The following is a 22,423-nucleotide window of genomic DNA, read 5'->3' on the forward strand; positions in this document are numbered from 1 at the left end:
TCTTTTGTATCAGTATAGTTATATTATTTTACATTATTTAAGCATCATAGAAACAGCACTGAACCGATTAAACCTCTTTAAAATTATCTGCACTGATTACATAGTTGTCAATAGCACTTTATTATAAGTGTTTAGTTTATAAGGGTTTACTGGAAAACCTCCGATAACGATCCGTTCTGCATTCACTTATATTGAAATAAACTAACAGCAGGATCTTACGTTTTAATAGGATAGATAGGAAGGATGTAGACGCTAAGTTGTGCTATCAATAAATAACCATCACTTATCTAATAAACAAGTTATTTTCATTTGGTTTTGCCAAAACTTGAGAATTATTGAAACCATTATCATTCATTTTCCATATAAGTTTCCTAATACTTCTTAAAAGGTTCTTTCGAAAAATTTAAAAAATGCGCAGAAAATTGGTTAATGTCAGAGCACTTAACGACTATTTTATGAACGTTTGTTATTCAAGCACGCCTCTGCTAACTGGGTTTGGATGAAATTTTGCAAAAAGATAAATGATAATTCGTCATCGCAAATAAACTACTTGTTATCAGCTAGACAGCGCTAAAAATTATTAAAAACGGCCTTACAACGCATTACTCTGCCTTAGCATAGGTGAGTCATATTATGTACTTTTACCAGCAACCAACCTTTTAACTGAAACATGCATGCGAAATAAATTTCCCCTAAAGAGCCTTTTACTGCCCTCATGAAGTTATCCAAATCACGCGAATCTCACCGCACTCCGCAGATCGGCCTAAGTGATTGTGAGAAATCGCAGAGATGGTGAGAGCCGGTTTCGGCGTATCATTAATCGTGTCAATTGTAAACAAGCCCGTATGGCGGCGCCGGTGAGTCACTGTGAGATGTGGGCCGGCGGGTATTGTGCGGACTGTTGGCCCAAGACGTAGTCTGAGCTGCATTGTACGATTGTATGTAAAGGAGGCGCAGGCGGGCGCTCGCGACGCCCTCGCAGGGTTCCCAACTTAGGGGTTTTCCCCCAGATTTAGGGGGCAAATAAGTGAAATGGGATTTTTTTAGGAGTCTGAAATTTTTAGGGGTATTTTCAGGGATTTTTTGACTCTTTAATATTTTTAAATTGATGATAATTTTAATATTTCTTTCTTGGCCTAGCGACTTATAACGACATATAAAACGTTATTCTAAAACCACTCTGAGGCAATTGGAGGCAATTTTCACCGAATAAAAAAAATTGGTAAATTTGTTCATTGTCAACATGTATGATTTCAAAAAATCTGAATCTTCAGATAAAGACGTAGTATTTTGTCTGTATATATAGACTTTTGAAACATATGACAGCATATTATTTCTAAATTATTATGAATTTATATTTTTTAGGGGGACAACTCAATAATTAAGGCGATTTTAGGGGTTTTTGACACCAACTTTAGGGATAAATATTTTGGAGAGTTGGTAACACTGCGCCCTCGTGTCCTAGACCAGTGATACCCAAACTATTTTTTCGTGATCTCGATTTATTTTTACTTGTACTGTAGTTAATGAAGCTAAACCGCAAAAGCGTGAAGGGACTCAGGACGCATGGGTTCGATCCGCCGCCCGCTGGACTATTGTAGTACCCACTGTAATTCCAACTAATAGAAGAGGAACGGAAGTTTTGGTCATATACCAACATATGGAATATTCTCAAGAAATATAAATAATGTAATATTTATACCCATACTGTAGATAGAACAGAGAACTGTGGAAAGGCGTTCAGTAAAATTAGCAAAGTTGGATAACCTGATTACTGTAGTGCTGAAATCACTAAGGCTTCAGTACTACAAGTTGTCATCAAAGAACTTCAAAGCAAGCTTAGAAAAAATATGATTCGATATTTCGTCTTATAGATTATAATAAATAGATTATGGTAACATAAGAGGTTTAATTACTTCCGCATATTTAATAAATATTAAAGAGATCTATATTTGTAATTACGAGTTGGTTAAAAGACGAAAAGTTTGTGTTTTGTTTCGACTATTCCTTTACCGTTTGAGAAGTCCTGCCTTGGAGAAAGCGTGTAGTGAACAACCAACCTGACCGACATTTCGCGGTATTTATATGGATTATTTTCATCGCGCACATGCTTAACCTATTTGTATACATATTTATAAAACGCTCGCCTTTTGTTTTCAGTATAACAATTACTTGTTACCCAACAAAAAAAGCAAGGTGAAATACTACTTTAGAAACACTCTACCTTTAAAAATTCTTTCTGCAACATTAAAAGTTAGAGCCACAGCATTTTCTCATGTACCTACTTTCTTATTATTACGAAATATTTCATTTAAAAATATAAGAGAAACTCCACCACCATCGTCAGAAGCCGTCAAATGTAATTGAGCGCTTTACAATTTGTAAAGAATCGATTAAACAGCATTCTTGTTGATCTACGTTGTCTATGAGTATATTATATGCGTCTCATTTCACTTCGTTTAATACTGTGTGAACTGGAATATGTAGCTCTGCGATTTATTTAACGACTGATACTCTAAAAAGATCCCTTTAAGAGCGACGTAGATTGATATACAACCGCACATTGATTTCTAGGTGTAATTTGTCTTAATTCTCTTCTAATTCAGTAATTCAGTATATTTCACGAACATATAATGCGTTTGCAGCATTTAATTAGGTACTCTCTCTATATTCAGGAACGCCTTGTCAACGCATGACATGACTATATGACTCGTAGACCGTGCTACAAAAACTGACAATCGACGCTTTGTAAAATGTTATAATCTATTATAATATTATGGTTAACAGTAACGTGTAACTGTTACAGCTCCCTAGTGAGTGTCTAGCGAAAAAGTAATTAATTACAGTAAAGAGAATCGTGTCCTGATCAGCGACAACAGAGACATGCTTGTTTCAGTACACTTTATCAGCTCGCCCGGCTTTCTCTCACGATTCGTGTCGTGATGACACTCCCTGAAGATTCACGACTAGATAGCCCCTCGTCTATATTTTAGGTAGATATTTACTAAACCACCTGCTGTAGTAAATTCAGGAGAACATCGCATCCTTCCTTTACCACACCAACCATATTTCTTGGTTTACCGTGTAAACAAAAACTTAATATATCTTTGTCTATGATTACAAACGGAACCGCATTTACATTCTTAATAGCTATAATTTCGTTCTAAGACTAAAAGTATGGCCATCACAAAAGTGTTTTAAAAATTCCAACATTATACAAGTTTTAAAATAATAATTTCCTAGCATGCTTATAAGGCTATTTTCATTGCAGCATTTCTTCACCGTATGTGATGTTCATCTTTTAATGGCACAGTAATGAGCAATTCATGTTGCTTGCATTCCTATAAAAAATCGGTTAACGAGTTTTTTTTTTCATAAAGAAGCGGAGTTATTAAACTGGCTGGCACATGCGGCCGCAAAACATCGCGTCGTTCATTTTGTTTTCTTACGTCATTCATAGTGATAGAACTTTTTTTTTCCAAGACCGAGTTGGAAAGTGTCCAAGTTGATTTATCGATACACAAAAGGCATATTTTTATGCAGTTTTTTTTTATTTTAATCTTCTGCAGTGGTAAATGATTTTTTCTAGTTTGTGGTGGAATATTTTTTCTATTCAGCTTCGCGGTCTCTCAATTATTGTTCGTTAAAATTGTTGCTGTGACCAGTTTATATTATTAAATTATCCTGTTGTGGTGTGATTCACCAAACGGCTATTTTGTGTGACCTCTGTTCTACGTGACGTCAATGTAACCTATGCGATAGTCATCTAGTCAAGATAGTATGAGATGTTTTAGACCACACCTTCCAGCTTACAAAAATATCTGCCTAATAAATCTTAGATCATGACTGTACTAAAAATATCTAAATGTAACAAACAAGAAATCGTTTCCGGAACTTTCCGGCTATAAATTACGTAATTTGACTTATATTTAGTATAGAATTGTTTGTCCTGTCTGTTTAACAATGCACAACCAAAACAATACACAAAGCCAAAAATTTGGTAAAAAGGATTTTTGGAAATTGCACCTCTAAGGGCCTGTAACACCTTTTGATAAGTGTTTGATAGCTTATTCATAAGTTTTGGCTTCGTCGTCTGACCAACGTAGTCGTCCGAAGTAGAATTCATACTGAATGAACGCTTGTGAAGGGCAAATAATACAAATGCATTATAAAATCTTCAGGTATTCACGCATTAATACATTATCCTTGACCTGAGTCGCGCAGTTACAGGGAGACGGAATGGTATTTTTAGATCGAGGGTCATCGACCGCATCTCGATATAATTGAATTTGTCTTGCATGTAAGGTTGTATTGTATTCCTCTATAGTTACCTACTGCGTACGCTACAAATTATTGAACTAAAATCATGGATCAGTTTGATTACATAGCATAGGAAAAGTTTAAAAGCAATTTATGCCAACCCAATTATTGCCAATATTCATATGTAGTTGCTTATGAATATTCATGGACTCTTATAGTTCCTTACAGCCTAGTGTCAGTACAATTAAAACGTCTCTATATTCATAATTAATAAAAAATGGCAAAAAAATAGTAAACGCCGGTCGAACACATCAACTTCCAACTTAAGGCAGCTAAAGAGAATCTCTTAGCAGAAAGAATAATAAAGAAGTAAGGATGCTTAATAAATAAGGCGTACTTGAAAAACACGAATTAAGCAAGCACTTTTGAAACGTCAAGTTTAATTATTTGTTAAGACTCTACCTCAAATTCGTACCTAAGGCAGATTCTGTTGAATCAATTAGAATCCTCTTCTATACCCAAGGAAAGAGCACTGGGCCTACATTGATTCCTTGAACACATAGGCACATATAGGGGAGGGAGCCGTGCCCACCCTAGGATTCTGGGCTACTTCGATATGGATTTCTATTATAATGGGCCAGGCCCACCCTAGGAAATGATCCTAGATACGCCAATGCTTGAACTTAGGCTGAGAAGTCAGAAATGATAGGTTATGTTTCCTTTACCTCTCCAAACACACACTATCCAATTAGTAGATATTTAATCGAATGTATCGTGTATTCGGAAATAGCAATTCTGATTGATCCGTTCGGGTCAGACGACTCATCTGCCAAATCAAATATCGCAATGCGCATAGCCGGCGCCCGGCGCTCGCCGTGTATGTGTATCCAGTGCCGGATTCAATTACCAATATTATCCGCTCAAAACGATGATTGGAAACGACCCTGTGAAAGTAACTTCTACCTAACTGTACAAGGGGGGGGTCATGTTTTGTGAACATGTATTTGTATACGTCACATTCTTTGACATATTTCAATATTATATGAGGTTTTGATTATTATATGCAACAGTGTGGACGTAATCCATCTTGTACAAACTATTTATTTTTTAAATATTTTAATTATTTGACACGTAAAAACTTGCATACTACATCAGTTTAATGTTTGGGCATATCAATAATTTTAAGATGTTCGGGATTTCCCATAACTTTTCAAGGTGTTGTTTTTTTTACTAAAAATTATTAAAAAAATACAATTTTAAGTTATTTTTTAATACATAATCCATGCCATCCATTTTAAAAATGTGTTTGTATATACAGCAACCATTATAGTAAGTGTGCTAATTCGTGAAAGCGTATAACAAAAAGTAAAAAGATGTTGCCTAGGTGCATTTAATACAAACACAACACACGAATACATTTGCATGGAACATGCAAGCTGCTTGCGAGAGAATATAAATTAAAAATAAAACGAGATATACGCAATACCTACACTCTTTCGTTTCAAAAATGCTTGTAACCTAAGCCTATTTGAAATTAATGAATTTTGACTTTATTTTTGAGATTATTGTCATATTTCCTTAAAAGGTTTTTTTTTAATAATGCATGAATTTGTCGTCTTATGCAAACATTTCATTGACTGGGCTGAGGTATTGGATGTTATATTACTAATATAATATTAGCTCTGATTAATATTCTAGACAAGATTCTTTAGATACGAGAATGATCGGCCATGAACTGCATTTAGTCATAAGATAATAAACTTTAGGCTTTAAGTGATTGTTATTAGACCGCGTCAATCATAATGTCTTATGGCACTGCCTACGGAACTGGTGGAAGATTCTTTACAAATACAAACTTGACGTTTCAATAGTTATTGTAAACTTAGCCTACTTGAAATAGACGAAATTTGAATTTGCATCTTTTATAGACTTAGATATTATGCCAAATTTTAGTAAATTAGGAAGACGTACAAAATACTTGCAAATGACCAAGACATTATAAGATGCCAACTTAATTAAAGCCGTCAAAAAAATTATGAAACAAAACACATACCTACCTACCTACTATGAGATAGAGTCTATGTCATAGACTAATGCTTTCATAGTACGAAGGTTGTTTGCATGGACTCTATGTAAACAAACATATGAAACCATATTGGCTGAACTGTGACAGTGGGCAGGTTCGTTAGGACGGGCAATTTCGCACCAAGCGGTCGAATGAATCATGTATGACACATCGCAGCTAGCCTCGGCTCACGGTTGCACCGTGAATTATCTATCGCTGTAATTTCGATTCGTCTAGCGGAGTGAGGTCGCTGTCCGCGATTTCTTGCCACGTGATCGCAGACCTTTGACTATTTAGACTATGGACCTTTTTCGCACCCAAATTCACCAACAAAAAACTCTGTCGTTTTTTGAGGCGGACGAGGTAAATTCACACAACGAAAACATTTAACACCATTACGTATATTCTGTGTCCGTGTCACAACTTTTTTGATTCTAAGGTATTCTATACTACTGAAAGATTTAGTAAAGTTGTAATAAATCGTAAAACGCCAATAACTTACATTTTTAGATTTTCCTTACGTACAATGATATTGTTGATATATTGGTTTAAATGTCTTGTTAGACCACCTTTTCTCGTATAAATAGGTACGAGACAGACGTCTGTTACTGACGTTATTGGACCATGTTACGAGAACTAAACGAGCAATTGAACTTTGTGCCTTGACATTGACATCAGTCGGATTAGATTTTTACAAGATTCTTTTTATATATGTGGAATCCCCGTTATCATAGATTTCGGATGACAGTTATTTATACTGATGATCTGGATCTGAAAATCCTATAGAGTTTCTATAACCCTATGCCCATACAAGGGCGTATGGTTGTGAAACCAAATTTTTAGTTACAATCGTTCGTTAGAATTGTGTAAAAGAGGATGGTTTTTGTTTCGTCACAGTGGGGTTACTTAGCAAGATATTCTTTATAACTTTTTAACTAACGAAACTAACGTTTTAAACGGTAAAGGAATTACATCGTATGATCGTGGTCATGTGTGGTAGACTATGGCCTAACCCCTCTCATAACCCCTTTCATTCTTAAAGGAAACTCGTGCTCAACAATGAGCCGGATATGGATTGTTAATGATGATGTTGACTTACTATTTAGAGTGTTTATTTTTATTTAACCATAACTGTTTTGTTTATTAATTTAATCGTATTTATCTTCTGCAATATTAAGTGATCAGCGCCGTCTACGAGAGTAGAAGCGGCGCGCAATTATTTAACCAATCGCTTTTTAATATGCCGACGTATTCACTTGAGCGCTACAGTATTCGATTAATGAACGAACGATATTGCATTTATGAGCATGAAATTATTGGATTTTATGAAACGGCCCAACGTCTCATCTCTTCAAATTGCAGCTCAATAGGTATTCAGTCGATGTTTCCAATAAAGATTAGCGCGAATATCAGATAGATAAAAACCGATAATGCGCACCATTTTGCAGTGCATTTCCACTAACACTTATCAGCTTATCGATCGCTATTAATATTCACGTTTAATATTTTCCGCACTGGTATAGGTATGCGAAAATCCATAAAAATTAATAAAAATCTCGAGTGTTTATGTTGTCAAACAACAGGACCTAAAGATTTTTATTGTTTTCGAGAACATACACGTTATAAAATATTTAATAAAAACATTGACAAACAAAATGTTGCCCCTACAATATTCGAAAGTTCCCCTCGATTTCTCCAGGATCCCATCATCAGATCTTGACATGATTATTATGGGACCAACTTGAAAGCATATACCCTTTCAAACAAAAAATAATTTTTCAAATCGATTAGCTGTCTTTGAGTAATCGGTGAATATACGTAAAAAAATATTTCGACGAACTCGACGACGAAAGAAGAAATCTCCTCCTTTTTTGAAGTCGGTTACAAAGAGGTGAAATAATTTCTTGAACTAAGTAATTTTTACTATACAATAATTAAAAAAAAGTCCTTAAAATTATTGTCATTGAACTTCGTTGAGGTCTCTATGTAGCTTATACTCGTATGTATGATATACCTAGACTTTTATTAACTTTATAAACTGGCATGTAACATAGGGTTGGGTAGGGTTGGGTAGGTTAGGGGTAGGAGTAGGAGTAGGGTAGTATAGGCTAGGGATAGGGAAGAAGTGCACATAAGTCAAAGCGAAGCTTGACCGGGTTCTCTAGTAGTATATTATATAAGCTATGTATAGACAAATTTGAGCTAAATAAACCCACCAACCCACTGAAAAAGTGATCCTATATACTTCTATATCCTACACATACACACTTAAAATTCTTTTGTGCGAAATAATTCGTACATGCGAATAACAAACAAGACTAACTAAGCTTGTTTACGCAGACAAGAATGTCACTTGTTGCGTGGGTTTTCAAGTTTTGCATATAAAGGTAGGCGTGATTTGTCGCATGAAAAAGGCACAGTAAAGTGGAGCGCGCATTAGGATAAAAGGGCGGATCTTAAGTGTTGTGTGTCTCGTATTTTGCGAGTTTAGCACAAAAGAGAGACTTCTACTAGTTGTTACGAGTATTTCTTCGTATCACGGTACAATGATTTCTTGGATTCAAATCTTTTAGGTACTTCGTTTATCGCAGGTGACATCTTGATTAAATCGTATTCAATAATTGGCAAACTTGAGCCTTTAAGATTTTTTTATTTATTCAAGTTTATTTATGGGTATTGCTAAAAATATACTACCTTACTTTGGAAAAATGGAGTATTTCCAATTTCGCTTCTGTTCTTTCAATAGCTATTGTAACGTACTCGTAAATATGTGTCAAAATTTCAATTTAAAACAATTGTAGATTGTCTAATAACACAGAAAAGGTACTATGTTCTGTTTTACACAATATAAGTTAATATATCCTAAATCTTGTTATAATATGCAATTAAAACTATGTACGGTTTGCTCACACCAAAGCATCCATGGCAGGCAGAACGCATGAGCAGACTTGTGAGTGGCGATCGATGGCGGCACTAACCAAATCATAATTTAATTTCCTGAACTCCCATGAAATAAAATAGTTTAAATTGTAATTCAAATGGAGGGTCATAATATTTGCTTACTTATGAGTTATATCATGAGGATTTTTTCAAATAAGTAACACGGATATATTTAAAAGTAAAAATTGAATTTCTTTTTAAATCCTGTTTAAAGGTTATTGCTTTATCTTGAAAATAATTATAAAAAAGTATTTATAGATAATAAAAGATGATTCAACTGCATTTAAATAACTCCATCCAAATTGGATCAGTAGATAGATACAAGATTAACATACATGCGGCTTGTACATGAATTGCATTCCAACCTTTTTTTTGAAGTCAAGAAACATTGAAATGAAATGCCATATACGGTTTTGTAGAAATTATTATATACCAAATCTATACTAATATTATTAATCTGAAGAGTTTGTTTGTTTGAACGCGCTAATCTCAGGAACTACTGGTCCCATTTGAAAAATTCTTTCAGTGTTAGATAGCCCATTTATCGAGGAAGGCTTAAGGCTATATTTTATCCCCGTATTCCTACGGTAACAAACACCACGCTGGTGAAACCGCGCGGCATCAGCTAGTTAAACTATACATGTAAAACCGCTGCATCCGCAGTTGATACGTTTAGGAGCAAACTGTTGTTTGCAACGGTTAAACGTTTCCCGGAACTCACAACACACATTTTGGCCTGATTCTCATCTTTCATGCGTTACATTCAATTCGTGAGTAATTCGGGCTTAGCGCTGGAAGCTGCCCATTGTGTCACATTGTTTCACTGTGAGATCAGCGGGCTCATGCGACCGGCGACCATTCACTTGTAGTCTGAGATCCGTATTAGAAACGATCTTCACCCATCTGTTTATTGGATGGAAAAGGTTTTATATCAAAAAAATGTTGTGAGTAACCTACTCTAAAAATTTCTTGGCCAAACTATTATTAACCGTTATTAACTATCATTAGTGATAGTTTGGCCACGAGTTTTTGATGCAATCTACTCGCAATATATTTTTAACGTAAGTACTAAATTTGATATAAAATACTTTTCATCCAATAAACAGATGGGTGAAGATCGTTTCTAATACGGATCTTCTACTATTATAAATGGTCAGGTGTCAGGGCTTTTTTAGGTATAATGTATAACATAGAGTCATGATCCTTTGACTGCGATCTCACTTATACTATGTGCGCTGTAGCATGGTGCGGGTGACAGTTGCCTTATGACGTTCATAATAGGTTATATTATCGTGAATCGCGGCAAACTTTCAAGAGTGAAACGAACTGTCACCCGCACTATGCTACAGCGCACGAGCTGTAACATGAAGTGACGATGCACTCTGAGATGGAAATGAGCTAACTTGAAATGTTGTCTACAATGGAAACGGCTTACTTGAAGGAGGTTAAGTTTTTTTCTATCTACCCTCACTTTTGACGGTTTCTATGCAACATAATATAGGAATACTAAATCGCTTCGCGGTAAGTCGCCGGTGGTAACTGGCACGAGCAATGCCACCAGAGATATCTAATTTAGAAATCTAAGTCTAAGAAAATTGTAAAATTTTTAATTAGCTGTGAATCAACTCCAGATCCTCTCTGAAAACCATTGTAGGTATTACTTATTTCGCTAGACAGGTCGTCAGAAAAGACTTAATTTTATATTTCGTTTCAACAAAATCCTTGACTCGGGCGGCCTCGGGAAATTACACTCTTAGAGCTCTACGTAACATGCTCTCAGTCTCTTTCAAAAGAGGCAGGGAGATGAATCTTTAATATCTGTTCACTTTAATATGAGATAGGTTTCGGTACTCTATTGAAGGCGTTGAATAGGTTCGTGACCTCCAAACTTATATTTGATTTGGGAATAAGTTATGAATCTTTTGTTAGTGGCTTCTTTTAATATCCATCGTAATCTCAAGAATCCTTATAGCTTTTTTATTAAAATCAAAATATGTATTACCATTATTAGATACCTTACAATTTTTATAACAGACATTTTTGTACGACAAGATTCGTCATATTTTATTTATGTTATATAGGATTTCACTTAATTACAATCTCATCTACCTAATGGTAAGTGCAGATGTAACCTAACCCGCTTGCCTAGAAAATATTTCCCTACTATATTTTACTGGTTTCAATTTAGCTACAATATTAAACGTGCTGCACAAATAATTTGTTCATATTTACTCGTACTTTCCACTTGTGAATATGGATTGTGGAACATAACTTACAATCGCTGGTTAGTTGTATGCTATTGGGTTTGTTAAATCATTACCAACACAGTCTTCAGGAAACGAGTTTACGGAGGCAAATTGAAAAGCAGACAGTGCAGGCAACCTTCCAATTACAGGACGCCAATCGGATTGCCGCGCAGCTTGCTGTGAGCGTTAATTAGAGAATCCCCGCCAGTGCCACGTACTCCCGTGCCCTCTGGTCCTCACGCCAACCAATTAGGGACCACGTGATGAAGCTACATGCACTGGAGTTCCTGCTCGATAACTAGCGAACTCAGCCTAACTAACAGATACTCTAAAATCAGAAGTGGGATTTAAATTTCAAATATTTCGTTTATTTATCTTGTAAAGTACGAGTATAACAATTTATACTATTGTTACAAATACGATATACATTAATCCAGTTTTCTCGCCTGAATTACTGAAATAATTTTGTTGAGAACAGAAATAGATTTTATCCTGGAAAAGGTTATTGTCTACGACTTGTCTGGTTTGTTTGTATACTAATTTAACAGGTACGAGTAGATTAGGAGTAGGGAATCGAAAGATTTAGTTATGATTATTAAGGAATTTAGTTTTTTAATATGTTGAGTCTATATTGAGTCTTTAGGCAGTTTATGTGATAAAATTGCGTACTTATTTTGGTTCTTAAACTAAGTATGAGTATGACTAAAATAACATAACGTTTTATCTGCTACTGCCAATATTGTTGATTTCTGGCCAAATCGTTACTCATGGTTATTATTAAAGACAACAAGTATGATTCAAGTATGACCTAAATAACTAGAAATAATAATATAATAAACGATGTTACCGAAATATGTAACGATGTTGATAATAATGGATTGTACCTACTTGTTGCTTTCAAAGATTGCAAAATACAATATCTACTTGAAGCTTTCAATATATATAATGTATAATAATGCACTTCGAATAGTTTATTTATATTACTACGAGTATTATCTGCAATGAAACTAACTTCTATACTATTGAACAAAGTGAAATCAAAAACTGCTGACGATGTTCGGTTTTTTGGTGAAACCGTAAAATTGTTCTTTTCTAGGAAAATTTTGGTATATTGCAAGCTTCATAACGAACGAAATTTGCGACAGCAATCTAATGCCTATATTCAATATAGAATTTACAAAAGCGTTGCTAAACAGCAAGCTTCAAAGTTGTACTCGACATCAATTTAACAGAAGAGCGATACTTAATACAATGCCGGCCGTCGGCCGTCGGGACTAATGGAATTACGCAACTAGATATTAGATATCTGCAAGAAAGCTCTTGTATAAGATGTCCTTTATTTGTAACGTGTCTCAAGTCTCGTTAGATGGAGGTCGCGTCGCAGACGCTCAGACGGCTGGGCTTAAGTGGCTGTAGCGAGTTTGTTTTCCTACGATAATGCGTCTGTAAATATCAGCCCCTCGGCGCTTTCACGGTTCAGATGCTTATTTGCGTATACAATGGCTTAATTAAGTTCAGGTTTGGGTTGCACTGTGTTTGGTATTAACCGTATGATATTGGTTGCAGATGCGTGGTTTAAGTGGTTGTCATTTGTTGTTTACAGTCTACACAGATTATTAATATTGAGTACACTCACTACACCTACTGACTTGATCGTATGCAATGGAAGATCTCTAGAAACTCGTATCATCTAAAAATCTGTTCCAATACAAAATTATTCTTCTTCATATTTTCCTTTGCTTAAACTTTTACGAGGTCTAACAAGCTTTCACGAAAACACGATTCAGTCTTCTTGAGTTACAAAAGCTGTAACAACTGACTACCTGATTTTGTTTTATAAATATAGAAAATCTTTTTTATTTATAAAACAACCTTTACTATCTCGTCTGTCCTAAGTTTTTCTTACTGCGTCACTATGGTCATAGAATTCGGGATTTACAGTATTCGCAGTTCAAAATATAATTTACGGCACAATACATGTAAGGCGAATTAAAAATTAACTAACTGTAAGGTATACCACTTTTTGAATCGGCTTTAGTGTGATTGATTCTTACTTTATTTATAACCGCATCGGATCGCTCGGCGTCTATTTGAAATGAGATTACAGTATTTTCCGCAAAGCCGATGGAATCTCTGTAATCTCATTTGTTATATTGAAATCCATTTTGTCTGAATTTTCAACTGTTTTGAAGTTTTGATATTTTCGGTTGGAAATATGCGCTGCTCTCAGGAAATGTAATGATTTTAATGCTGGCAGCTACGTAGGCTTAACAAGGTTGGGATCTATATATAGTTGAACTGGTCGGAGGTCGTGAGTGGAGCCTGCAGTGGTGTGGGGCCCTCCCTAAACAAACTTGCTGCAGCCTGGTTCCGCGCTGTCTCCCCGTCTCTCGCACACAAAGTTCTTTCAATGCAAAATTTGATGTGTGTCCACGTGTGATAGACAGAAATAAAAAAAAATAGTTTCGTTTCGTGAAGGGTTAGTCCGACGGTCCTCTCGGGAGTTATTTGGTAGACATAATAAAATTTTGCGTGTGTCCTTTGCCAATAACAATTATAAATATTTAGCCGGAAATTTTTAAGGAATATATTGTTTGTTATCTATTTCAATGGTTACCAATTTTTTTTTTTTATTTGTTGTGCAAACTGCTTCCGAATTAGACAAATCTTTAAGATTTCATATATCAGGACAATTAACGTAACTTATGCCATTTTATACACTTTTCCAGAAATCTCGGTGAAATGGGCTACACGAAAAAATCTATACTCTGGTAGCTTGCATCTTTCATAATATCTATATTTTATGTAATGCCATCTCTAACCCCTCTCATTCTGAGAGGAGACTCGAGCTCAGCAGTGAGCTGTATATGGGTTGATAATGATGATGATGATGTAATGCCATAACAGATTATCAAGTCCTCCAAGAACCATTAGATATTTTTGAACGTAGAAATCAAAAACAAAAATATAGGTATGTTAGGTACTGCGAAATTCTTTCCTCTCATATGGATGGCTATTCACGTTATACACCTACTCAATCTTAGGGCCGCATGCAGGTAGCACGGGGCCGGATGAACTTGCTGTGAAATTGCACTTGATCCCCGCCCCCCTCACCCCCGTTTCCGCCTCTCAATTCCATTACAGATCTACTGCATTTCCTATCTACATCAACGCTGTCTACGAGTCTAAGACATTACCTTACTTATCTGTCGTCCCCTTTTTTCTGAATACTGTAAATATTTTTGATATTATATTTGTAGTATTAAATACTATAATCATTATAAATTTCACTTCTGTTTCGTCAAGGTCAGTCATGAGTTTCTTTACAGAATGTTCTATAAATGCAAGAACATAAAAAAACTTCAATTGAAGGTGCAACACCTAATTATTATCTAAAATTGATTTACTTGTCCTTTCTTTACGAGTAACTTTTTTCCGTTCAATTTACGGGATATAATTTGTATAATATTAATGAACCTTATTTACGTCTTTTCTGTAATACATATACCGATCAATCAAATACATAAATTTTGTTGAATTCATTGCTCTATTAATTGAATTCTTTCCATATTGTTTCATCACTCAAGTTCACAATCACGTTGTATCATCAAGTCGTGCGCTGTTTTCCTAATCGCGACCTAAAACTCGTAAGAGGGCAGGTGTCTGTGTCTGGCTTAGTATGCGCTGACGGGCCGTGATCCGTTTTTGCTCAGTTATAGGAACAATGGCCGGCGGCGCATTCCGTCCGTATCACCGTTAGGTGGGCCACAGTTCCGCAGTAATCGGTGTAATAATCACCAGCACCGCTGTACTTACTCCTATACTTTACATCTTTTATTTACGTCGCTGATGCGTTAATGTCTGATTTTGATTGGATATTTTGAGATTGTTTCATAAGTACGATGTCTAATATTGTAGGTAGAGTTAGGTAGGCCACAGTACCGCAATAATCGTTTTAATAATCTCCAGCACCGCTGTACATAGTACTCATATACTTTACATAGTTTGATTTGATATTTTGAGATTGTTTCATTGGTTTTATCATCATGATCATCGTCATATCAGCCGATGAACGTAGGTAAACTGCAGGACATAGGCCTTTTTGTAGGTACTTCCAAACATCACGATCCTGAGCCGCCCGCATTAGTTATTTCGTTTATATTGCGATATTTTTGTACATACGAGTTGGTAGGTGCTGTAATGTCCTCATTGAAGATTTCAATGTGTTCCCTTCTGTGTGCATTGTTTTTACGGCGATTCATTGCCAATATTGGCATGTATAAAGTTGCAGGATGAATAGGCTCCAATTAAAATTAACTTTTGTTAAACAATATGCTCAAAATACTTACACAGATTATATAATAACACACAGTTAATTTAGTTGTTGTCAGATAATTTTCCATTTTGAATTAAACATTTGTCAGCATTCTCAAATTAGAATGAAAATGTTGTTTCCTATAATAAATGCCATTAGCCATATTTTACTTTATAATCTTAGGCATGTCTCTCCTATTAGGAGACAAGGCGCGGTTGGCTGAGCGCCAGACCAAACAGGGTAAAAAAGCAAAGGGCGGTGGCGTTGACCGCGCCCCGAAATAGCGGGCAAAGTCAAGGCGTGTGTCTACTGTGTACTGTGCCCAGCGGCAAACGCTGTTTTCAAAAATGTCGCACAACTCCGAGGATAATATTCCCAGAGCCAGACTGTAAGTAAACAACTAGATACCAAAGGGCGCGGCCGTTCGAGGGAGTGTTTTATTAATTTCGCACGACAGAACATAATTAAAAAAAATTCATTAGGCATTACCTAATAATGTCACAGTAAAGCCTTGCGACCTTCAAAACAAAAGGCAAATTTTCACGCGAAAGCCATATAAATTAAACGAAGTCGCACGCAGGAGGTACGTTTCTGCAGAATTTCAAAACGAAACCGTGTCGACAGCGCTCGGTGAAATGGGCGCGCGAGGTTTTGTTCATAACTTCCCTTATGCATCGACAATGTTGACCAACTTTGATTCTTGTACTTCTGGATTCGGATTAATAGCTCGGAGAAAATAACGGGATTCTAGTATCCGACATACATGAGATTCTCATTAAGTGGTCTAGTTGGTCTCATAGTTAACATGTGGCTTCTGAACACGAAACCCTTTGTTGGGCTATGAAGTACCGTGCTTTTTTTTCCATGATTATTTCAGTAAGTTCAAATTCTCGGCTCAGAGTTTGGAAGTTGATGATGATACACTGTCGTGTGTGTCGTATTCAGTCATTACCGTTAACATCTGATGATCATTAAAAAGTCAAACATCACCCTAAGCCCGGCTAGATTTAGCGTGATGGGTCTAACCTACACATCCTTTCTCCTACAAGGAGGGAGACCTGGCTATAGTCATCATCATCATCCTCATCAGCCGATTTAAGTGGCTCAGTGCGGGGACCGGGGACATGGTATGTAGACCCACCATGCTACTCCAGTTTGTGTTGGCGACCTTGGAATTTCTTTAACGACCATTATCAGATGTTAATGGTAATCGAGACCGACAGCCTAACGTATACTCTCCGAGGTACGGGGCAGTAACAACCAACTTCCCAACTTCTGGCTAAGAGTTTAACTGAAAATTCTCCAGAAACTTAGCAGGCCGCCCAGGTCGCCGAAAGCCTCATGGAGTGTTGCTGTGGAGCCAATGTGTGCTGCTCGTTGTTCAGATACACCTTTGCATTTAAGCTTAACATGTATCAGTGTTTCTTCTTTCTCCATGCATGCTCTGCACAGAAGACTGTCGGTTATACCTAGAACTGAATGATGTTTATTTAATCAGCTCGTCAATAGCCCTGTCATTAGTTCTATAACTTTTTAACCGACTTCCAAAAAGGAGGAGGTTCTACGTTCGGCTGTATGTTTTTTTATGTATGTCCAGCGATAATTCCGTCATTTGTGGACCGATTTTGTTTAATATTGCTACGGTTAAATTTAAGTAGGCTGTTAAAATTGGCTGATAACGCTGATACGTAAGACGAGAGTTCAAATAGGGCACAATAGCGGTGCTGACTCACGCGACAGGCTCGAGACTGAACAAGGACATCCTCACACAGCTCAAGCTGTGGCAAATGGAAACATAAACATCGTTGCTCCATATCCGTCCGCTCTATTCACTATTGTGCCGCAACTAATTGCGGACGGAATAGACTTCGCAACAACGCTTCGCGCCAAGTGACAAGTCGATGGTTTAAGGATAATAGCGTTGGGTAATGGAGTTGCCCAAAACTGTTGCTCTTGCTTTCCATAACGGGCACCACGAACAGGGTGCTGATCTCCGGATACTTGGAATTGGAAGTAGATTGAGATTTTCTCAATTAGTCCCGGTCTGACTGGTGAGAGGCTCCAGGCGTGGCTAGTTACCACCCTACCGGCAAAGACGTACCGCCAAGCGATTTAGCCATTTATAATATATGTATGGAATTATACGAGTACCTACAATAATATTATTACCTGACATTTCGAAAGTCAATGACATTTGAATTTTTTTTTTTACGATTTTACTGAATGTGAATGTTTTGTCCACACAGATGACTTGAAGGCGGTGCCCAAGAATCTGGTACGGCAGGCGAAGAGGGACGGCTCCGAGGACAATATCTCAGTTATCGTGGTGTTCCTGAAGGACCCGCGTGATATCGTCGCCGATAACTGCCCGCCCATGGACCTTGGGTGAGACATTTTGTGTAGAAATACTAGTAGATGGGATAAAATATAGCACTCGGGGATAGTGTAACTTCCCAACAGTAAAAGAATTTTTCAAAACAATTCAGTAGTTACAGAGCCTATTCCATGAAAACAAATAAACAATCAAATATTTTCTCTTCATAATATTAATATAGATGTCATCATCACCATGGTCTCGAGCCGCCAGCATCCAGCGCATTCCTGCAATCCGCTTGATGTCCTCGGTCTACTAGACCACACGCTGTGAGGTATTGAGTGTGTATAATTCTAGGACCGCATTCTGTTTACAGTTTCGAACTCAAAAAACATGCAGATTACGATTCTGCCTGCATGTTGCCGGAAGGTTTGTTGGTCCATTCTTTTGTTATACTCTACCCCCTTTGGTGTCGAGTATATGGACTGAAAAAGTGCTTTGTATCAGCTAAGCCAGTCTATTAAAAAACACAAGAAAGTTAAAAAAACTACTGGATGAATTCAACTAAAACGATTCGAGACAATACTAAAAAAGTCAACTCATGTTTCGAAAATAAAAATAGAAGGGGGTGAAATACAGTTACCCGTTCGTCTTTCGAATACACTCAATACCTTACAACGCCTTAGCTAGTGGGAGACAGAAATAATGAAGATAAGTTGAAGTAGACTTTAAAGAAAATAGAGGATTAAATCTTATTCATGTTTATAAATATGACCGTAAGGGTATAAGCACAGTAAAAATTTCTGTGGCATAAGCTTGCAACGACCACGCCTCTGAGACTGAGGTAATGATGCAGCCAAAAACATAACACGATGACAGACAAATATCACTCTATTTTTGGAAGTCACCCAATTTCTACGTGTCATTAGACACGTACGCCGTACTTTTCTGTTGTGTATGGAATAATGAATGTAGTCATCATATTAGTATGTAGATATGTGGATACTGCATGTATGTTCAATATAAGCTAATTACCTCACACCAGGTGTAATTGAAATCGAGTGGTGTTCTAACAGCCATAAATACCTTTCGATATATATCATAATTTATCATGCAATTTTGTTCCTGTTGGGCCTGACTCATATATTTTATCTTCGATATATTATTTAATAGATAGATAGGTAGGCATTGATTATAAATATTCATTAGTATGTTGGTACTCTCGGCGATTCTAAACCTTTCTTCTATTTAAATAATTTCAACTATTTATGGTCTTTGGGCCCAGGAACAAAATAGTTATTCATGATTCAAATTTTGTGGAGGTATGTGATAAATTCATGATAAGTCACATTTTCGGTCGGAAAATGGTGATTCGACGTTTTCCTTCCAAGTCATCTTCCAGACTTTTTAATAAACTGTTAAATCCGTTCAGCCATTAGAGTACACACGTCTAGAGGTACAAACTTTCGTATTGATTATATTCCTAAATCTAGGTCTATTCCTAGATATATAGGCATGCAATAGCTATAGCTACTAACTATTATAAAATACCTATTAAAAGCTACTAACTATTATAAAACCATTTGATATTCTCTTTACTTTGAAGAAAACGGAGGCTTTAACTTTTAATCCATGTTTATAAATATGGACGAATATAAACATGGATTAAATATAATCCATAATAGCACATCCTCAATGATTTGAAAGAACAAGAATTCAGTATCTACGAGGTACCTAAAGCCCATCTACATGGTATAAAGTTACGAAACAGGTTTTCTATGAATGATACGGGTAATTTCACTATCATGGAAACACATGGACATGTCAAGCAGTGGCTGACCTTGACATGTCTGTCCTGTTTCAAGATGAGACAAAAAAACGAAAGTAATATTATATCACTTTTCTTTGGTAGATTAATCTTGATTTGAATTTTTTACACACATACGAGTAATTGATTTGATTGATAGCGTTTATTCCATTTGATAAGTACGTGTCGTAGAATGCCGCGACTGTAAGCATCGTCGCTCACAAAGTGATGGTTTTGGACTCAGTTTTTTAAATAGTAAACTGATTATACGAGAAAGGTTTCCGACACCAAAACTTTTTCCGCTATAATGACAGGATTTTTTGACTGAAAAGTCGTCATTTTTTCTTTTAAAACAATTATTTGCTATACACAGGCTGGACAACCCGGTGGTGAACGTACCACCGTTCGCCTTGGAGAATGAAGCTTGCAAAGTGGTCGCCGCCGAGACGGGTGGTGGAGACTGCGCCGAGGGCGGAGACAACGGTGTCTCGGACAGCGATAGCGACGACCTGGGCCCGGAGACCGCGGTGGACGCAGAGCTGGACGTAGACGACGACGCCGAGCTGCGCGACGAGCCCGCGCCTCCCACGCCGCCTGCGCACGCTGGTGAGTTGACATACTGCACAGCTCAGAGGATAGACATCTTCATGACTTGGGGCCGGAGGCCGCGGTGGACGCAGAGCTGGACGTAGACGACGACGCCGAGCTGCGCGACGAACCCGCGCCTCCCACGCCGCCTGCCCACATCGGTGAGTAGACATACCGCACAGCTCAGAGGATAGACATCGGCATGATATGGGGCCGGAGACCGCGGTGGACGCAGAGCTGGACGTAGACGACGATGCCGCCCGCGCACGCCGGTGAGTTGACTTAACGTACTACTCAGCTCGGAGGATACTTTGGATTTCAAAGTTAACGTACCACATGTCTCGAAGATCATTGCCTTTGAAATGGCTAAAAAGTTAGAAAACAATAATTTGACGACACAGCTTTGAGAATGATCATAATCATGATAACCATTGCGGATGTTCCTTCAAACCTTTGTCTTCGCCGGCGAAGATTTCTTACTTCGCCTGACCGCGGATTTTAACCACACAACACATAGACTTCATGAAAGAAAGTTACAGACAGTCAGTACCCTATCCTTATCACAGCATATCTGTCTGTAACCCTCAAAAAGAAAGGTTGTACAGCTCAGCGTATGCCGTGCACTACGTTCAAGGCGTATGCTGTATTATATCAGCGCCGTGTACATAATACACGGCGCTGATATAATACACGACTTCATGTCTCATTTCTCTAAAGACACCCCATCGGTCCCAAGTCTCAACGTTCGTTTAAGCTGAGTCGAGGTTAGATCAGAGTTTCACGAAGAACGAGTCCCACGTTCTTCTTCACCATCGAGCTTGACTTTGAAATTCTTCTTCTTCCGCGCTCTTGCACTCTCGCTTAAACAACACCTGTTCGAGGTATACCAATACCACGTCCCTAATAAAGTTAGCCAGGTAGTTAGGTAAATAAATCAATCTCATATAGCATAACTTTTAAACTAAATAGAGATAGTTATGTAGGTAGGTGTAAATAGGTAGACAGGCCTATTTATAAACTACTAGCGGACGCCCGCGACTTCGTCCGCGTAAATTTCGATGTCAACTTTACTACTACCCCTACCCTACCCTACCCCTACCGTACCACTACCCCAACTCTACCCTACCCAACCCCTACATCTACCCTACCCCTACCCCCACCCTACCCCAAACCTACCCCTACCCTACCCCTACCTTACCTACACCCTACCCCCATCCTACCCCCTACCCCCATCCTACCCCTACCCTCCGCGTACTCTATCCCTTTCCTACCCCTATCCCACCCGTACCCCTATCTCACGCCTATCCTACCCCTACCCTACCACTTCCCTATCCTACCCGTACCTCTACCCTACCACTACCCTACCTCTACCCCTATCCTACACGTACCTCTACCCTACCACTACCCTACCTCTACCCCTATCCTACCACTACCCGTACCCTTCCCTACCCTGTAACTTCTCTATCTTACTCCTACCCTTAGCAAAATCGGTCCAGTCCTTCGAGAGTGGTGGTATGACCAAGAGAAATAGAGACTTCTATGCTAATAATATAAAGAGGTAAAGTTCGTGTGGTTGTAGGAGGTAATCTCTGGATCTACTGGACCGATTTGGAAAATTGTTTTACCAATAGAAAGCTACGTTATTTGCGAGTGTCATAGGCTATGTTTGATCTCCATATTCATACGGGAACGGAAACTACGTAAATGAAAGCGCCGGGCGTCATATAGCGGAATTTCTGCGTCTTTTAGAAATTTTGTATTATCTCCGAAACTATTTAAGTAATTAACATACTGTAAAGGGCAAATCTTATCTCCATAATATCCTTGTGATTATTAAATAATTTATTTTAATAAGGATTAAAGTTTAGTTGTATAAATAATGACGTAA

General features: G+C 37.5%; 1 protein-coding gene across 3 annotated transcripts in view; it reads left to right on the forward strand.

The window, feature by feature from the left end:
• LOC112055609 (microtubule-associated protein 4) overlaps positions 1–22,423 on the forward strand; it is a 129,914-nt gene that overhangs the window by 95,470 nt on the left and 12,021 nt on the right. For all 3 annotated transcript variants that reach the window (XM_052881531.1, XM_052881530.1, XM_052881532.1), the window contains 2 exons: positions 18,073–18,211; positions 20,321–20,553. In XM_052881531.1, the coding sequence (XP_052737491.1) occupies positions 18,073–18,211; positions 20,321–20,553 (372 nt within the window). The remainder of the gene's footprint in view (positions 1–18,072; positions 18,212–20,320; positions 20,554–22,423) is intronic.

Source organism: Bicyclus anynana, chromosome 5 (assembly GCF_947172395.1).
Source record: "Bicyclus anynana chromosome 5, ilBicAnyn1.1, whole genome shotgun sequence".
NCBI classification, from domain to species: Eukaryota; Metazoa; Arthropoda; class Insecta; order Lepidoptera; family Nymphalidae; genus Bicyclus; species Bicyclus anynana.